At 52.8% G+C, this 5346-nt stretch overlaps 1 protein-coding gene across 1 annotated transcript; it reads right to left on the reverse strand.

Annotated features, from left to right (window-relative positions):
- Positions 1-304: 304 nt before the first annotated feature.
- Positions 305-3411, reverse strand: LOC142789638 (uncharacterized). Its single transcript, XM_075885002.1, has 2 exons — positions 2341-3411; positions 305-361 (listed from the first exon to the last, which is right to left on the reverse strand). The coding sequence occupies exons 1-2, from the start codon at positions 3409-3411 to the stop codon at positions 305-307; spliced, it is 1128 nt and encodes a 375-aa protein (XP_075741117.1).
- Positions 3412-5346: the final 1935 nt, after the last annotated feature.

Here is a 5346-nt window from a genome sequence, read left to right on the forward strand (position 1 = left end):
CGAACAAGCACTCAGCACACGAGCTTCTTTGCAATTTACACCCATCAAAATGTGGCCACTGTGGACGGTATTAAACCTGTGTTCTAGATGTCAGCATTGCCACATATTCTAACAAATGTACAGAGGTTGTTTTCCAGTTTCAACGCTATTTAGGTGCCGCTTCCATAACACGGTATACAGCCAGTGCTTGCGGCCAATCAAAAGAACCCCTCCTCGAGATGCGCGGTAAAACATTCACAAACACATTCCTATCTTTTCAAGTGTGAGGTTCGAGATTACCTGTTGTGGTGCACGTTCAGATGTTTCAAGGTGCTTGTGGAGTGGACATTCGGAAGTAGTCATCCTGTCGATGCATGGCAGTCTGAAAAAAGAGGCAGCATCATCAGATAATGGTAAGCATAATCAGTGCATAAAATTTTCAAAGTAAACATATAAACTTAGTTAACTGGCAAACAGCATTATGTTATGCATATATGCAATGATACCTCATAACACATGTATCACTTGTCCCTGCTTTTTAACAAGTCATGTCATGTAGCAGGTATCTTTCCAATTGTACACAGCTGCTTCCATGTGAGGTAGCCCAGTAGGCTGTGGCAGAAAAAGAAGTATTTCTGATTTAAAAGACGCTTCATTCGTTACAGTATAGCGAAACCACGCCCATTAATATGTTATGCTTCTCAAGTTCGACTGTGGTAAACTATGAACTCGAAGGCTTTCTGCGCTAATAATGAGCTAGCTAAGAGGAGATGTGCGAAGTGACAGTGATGTATTTGCATTGTTTTAAACGTAAACATTTTGACAGAAATCTGTCTGGCTGGGTAGAAAAGTTTAGAAAATTGAAATTGCTCCAGCCACAGTTCAAATAGAGCCCGACGTTTCGAGACCGACTCGGTCCCTTCCTCAGGGGGTGACTGTCTTGGTCATGGAAGTGTCGTCGCGTCGTGTTCTCTCACCACGGCTCCGGCTTTCCCTTTCCACCACGTTTCGGAGACCGTGAACGTACACCGAAGGCATTGTTCCCAGCGAGCGGTTCACGATGGCAGGCGTATGCTGAATGTGCCAAGACTCGAGCAAGAGCCTCTTTCCCAAATTCCGTTCTGTTTCAATAACAGAAGCGCCGTCTAAGTCAATTTTATGGACGTGCTTCTCGCAGTGCTCCGCCAGAGCGCTACGTTGCACTTCCATCTTCCTGACGTCGCTCTTGTGTTGGCGCATTCTTTCCGGGAAACACTTGCTCTCGCCTATGTAGCAGGCTGGACACCCAGAACACGACACTTTGTAGACAACGCCCGGGTGTAGCTCCCTCGGAGGTCGGTCTTTCGGCCGCGGTAGCAAGCGAGCGAGCGTCGAAACAGGTTTATGGATTACCGTGACCCCGGCTTTTCCTAGGACTCTCGAGAGCTGTTCACGTAAGCCCGGCACATATGGAATGGCGACGCGGTTGTTTGGCGCCTTCGTTTCTCTCGTGTGCGGTGGTGTGGCCAGGGCGGAAAGGGGGTCGGGCGGTGTGTCGCTTGCAGGTGTCTTCCCGCGGTGCGGTGGTTGTCGTCTCGACAAACGGCGTGACGCCCGGCGGATGAACGCTTCTGTGTAGCCATTCCTTCGTAGCTCGGCAACAATCCTCTTTTCTTCTTTCTTCCTCTCACCTTCCGACGTGCAGATTACTCGTGCACGTGAAAGGAGTGCCGAAACCACTGAAGCTTTGTGGGCAGTTGGATGACAGGACGCAAAATGCAAATACCTGCCGGTGTGAGTTGGCTTTCTATACACCGAAAAGGTCATGCGCTCGCCCTGTCGTCTGACTAAAACATCGAGAAACGGAAGCGCCCCGTCTCGCTCTCGTTCTACCGTGAACTGTATCGCTTGGTCGATGGAGTTTAGATGTTCGAGGAAGCTGTCTACTGCTGCCTTCTTTATTATGCAAAAACAGTCATCCACGTACCTCACAAATACTTTTGGCCTGTCAATAAAGGAGCCCAGTGCCGTCTCTTGTATGTGTTCCATTGTGAGGTTCGCAGCCGTAACGGAGATCGCCGCTCCCATCGCGGTCCCGCTGGCTTGTCTGTAGAAGCTCCCGTTGACGCTGAAGTACGTCCCCTTGAGGCAGTATTCCAGTAGGCGACACAGTTCGTCGACGCCCAGGAAGGTTCTTTCATCCAAGAGCTCGTCTTGGTTCAACGCTGCTCGTGCGCTAGATACCGCTAGTGCTACGGGCACACTGGTGAACAGGGACACGACTTCGAACGAGACGAAGCACTCATCGCTGCTCACGGTCACATCTCTCATGCGCTCCAAGAAGTGGCTGGCGTCGCGTATGTGGGTTGGTGTTTGCCCCACGAGCGGCGCGAGAGTCCGGTGGAGATACTTGGACAGCGCCCGGAGTGGAGATGTTGTAAAATCCACGATAGGACGGAGCGGAACTGTGGGCTTGTGGGTCTTGGGAAGCCCGTAAAATCCTGGTGCAGAGCCGTTCCGGCAGATGAGCTGGAGGTATGTGTTTCTCGCCTTCGGGTGCGCTTTAAAGATATCCGCCAGGAGCTTTTTCATTTCCCTTTGGACACTTGGTGTGGGCTCCTTCGTCAGCTTTTCGTAGGCCGGACTGTCCAGCAGGTCTCGCACTTTGTCGTTGTATGCCTCCCTGTCGAGCAGGACCATTGCGTTCCCTTTGTCGGCCGGGAGGATGACAACCTTATCATCATTTCGGAGCGCATGGATCGCCTTACACTCCTCTCTCGACAGGTTGTGCTCACGGCGCTTTCCTAATTTTGATAGTACGCCGATAGCCTTGAGACGCACGTTCTCCCGAATGCCGCTGTCGAGTCGCCTTATGCCTTCCTCCGTAGCCGCGATGATCTTCGGCAGGGACGGACGTGTCGTGGTCGTGTTGAAGTTGTGTCCCTTTGCCAGCACGCTGTGCTCTGTCGGGGAGAGTTGTTTGGAGGACAGATTGACGACGAAATTCTCGTTGTCAGGACTGTAGTGGTGTTTTTCCCCTTGAAGAGTCGCAAGCTTACTTTTGTGGGTCGCTTGTTGTTTCTGCGCTGTTGTTGCAGCCACATTTCGTGCGAACTCCTCCAGTGACGGAAAGATGTCGGGCAGTCGATGTTGAAGTTGCCGTCGTAAAAAGAACAGGTCTAATTCCTTCTTCTTGATGACGCTGTGGCACTCATGGATTCGGGCGTTTAGTAGCCGCCGTTCATCTTGTGCGATGATCTTGTTGCCCTCCGCCGTGTGCACCAGGCGTTTGAGCTGAAGGCTTCGTGGTATCACGTTCCTCTCCCGACAGGTCCTCGTGAAGTCGAGATGGTTGCGGTAGGTCGTGACGCCGCGTGCTACGTTCACGTACCGCTTTGCGAGGAGCGCTGCTTCCTGACCGAAGTCACTGCATAATGACTTAAACGTAAACATTTAGACAGCAATCTGTCTGGCTGGGTAGAAAAGCTTGGAAAATTGAAATTGCTCCAGCCACAGTTCAAATAGAGCCCGACGTTTCGAGACCGACTCGGTCCCTTCCTCAGGGGGGGACTGTCTTGGTCATGGAAGTGTCGTCGCGTCGTGTTCTCTCACCACGGCTCCGGCTTTCCCTTTCCACCACGTTTCGGAGACCGTGAACGTACACCGAAGGCATTGTTCCCAGCGAGCGGTTCACGTTGGCAGGCGTATGCTGAATGTGCCAAGACTCGAGCAAGAGCCTCTTTCCCAAATTCCGTTCTGTTTCAATAACAGAAGCGCCGTGTAAGTCAATTTTATGGTCGTGCTTCTCGCAGTGCTCCGCCAGAGCGCTACGTTGCACTTCCATCTTCCTGACGTGCGCACCCGAAGGCGAGAAACACATAACTCCAGCTCATCTGCCGGAACGGCTCTGCATCAGGATTTTACGGGCTTCCCAAGACCCACAAGCCCACAGTTCCTCTCCGTCCTATCGTGGATTTTACAACATCTCCACTCCGGGCGCTGTCCAAGTATCTCCACCGGACTCTCGCGCCGCTCGTGGGGCAAACACCAACCCACATACGCGACGCCAGCCACTTCTTGGAGCGCATGAGAGATGTGACCGTGAGCAGCGATGAGTGCTTCGTCTCGTTCGACGTCGTGTCCCTGTTCACCAGTGTGCCCGTAGCACTAGCGGTATCTAGCGCACGAGCAGCGTTGAACCAAGACGAGCTCTTGGATGAAAGAACCTGCCTGGGCGTCGACGAACTGTGTCGCCTACTGGAATACTGCCTCAAGGGGACGTATTTCAGCGTCAACGGGAGCTTCTACAGACAAGCCAGCGGGACCGCGATGGGAGCGGCGATCTCCGTTACGCCTGCGAACCTCACAATGGAACACATAGAAGAGACGGCACTGGGCTCCTTTATTGACAGGCCGAAAGTATTTGTGAGGTACGTGGATGACTGTTTTAGCATAATAAAGAAGGCAGCAGTAGACAGCTTTCTCGAACATCTAAACTCCATCGACCAAGCGATACAGTTCACGGTGGAACGAGAGCGAGATGGGGCGCTTCCGTTTCTCGATGTTTTAGTCAGACGACAGGGCGAGCGCATGACCTTTTCGGTGTATAGAAAGCCAACTCACACCGGCAGGTACTTGCATTTTGCGTCCTGTCATCCAACTGCCCACAAAGCTTCAGTGGTTTCGGCACTCCTTTCACGTGCACGAGTAATCTGCACGTCGGAAGGTGAGAGGAAGAAAGAAGAAAAGAGGATTGTCGCCGAGCTACGATGGAATGGCTACACAGAAGCGTTCATCCGCCGGGCGTCACGCCGTTTGTCCAGACGACAACCACCGCACCGCGGAAAGACACCTGCAAGCGACACACCGCCCGACCCCCTTTCCGCCCTGGCCACACCACCGCACACGAGAGAAACGAAGGCGCCAAACAACCGCGTCGCCATTCGATATGTGCCGGGCATAAGTGAACAGCTCTCGAGAGTCCTAGGAAAAGCCGGGGTCACGGTAATCCATAAACCTGTTTCGACGCTCGCTCGCTTGCTACCGCGGCCGAAAGACCGACCTCCGAGGCAGCTACACCCGGGCGTTGTCTACAAAGTGTCGTGTTCTGGGTGTCCAGCCTGCTACATAGGCGAGAGCAAGTGTTTCCCGGAAAGAATGCGCCAACACAAGAACGACGTCAGGAAGATGGAAGTGCAACGTAGCGCTCTGGCGGAGCACTGCGAGAAGCACGACCATAAAATTGACTTAGACGGCGCTTCTGTTATTTAAACAGAACGGAATCTGGGAAAGAGGCTCTTGCTCGAGTCTTGGCACATTCAGCATACGCCTGCCAACGTGAACCGCTCGCTGGGAACAATGCCTTCGGTGTACGTTCACGGTCTCCGA

This window comes from Rhipicephalus microplus, chromosome 2 (assembly GCF_043290135.1).
Source record: "Rhipicephalus microplus isolate Deutch F79 chromosome 2, USDA_Rmic, whole genome shotgun sequence".
NCBI lineage: Eukaryota > Metazoa > Arthropoda > Arachnida > Ixodida > Ixodidae > Rhipicephalus > Rhipicephalus microplus.

Excerpts from the sequence above, each read along its gene's own strand:
- LOC142789638 (XM_075885002.1), bottom strand. The coding sequence starts at position 3,411 with ATGTTTACGTTTAAGTCATTATGCAGTGACTTCGGTCAGGAAGCAGCG. Across the intron at positions 362-2,340 it reads ACCGGACTCTCGCGCCGCTC|ACTGCCATGCATCGACAGGA; the intron begins GTGGGGCAAACA and ends CTCTTTTTTCAG.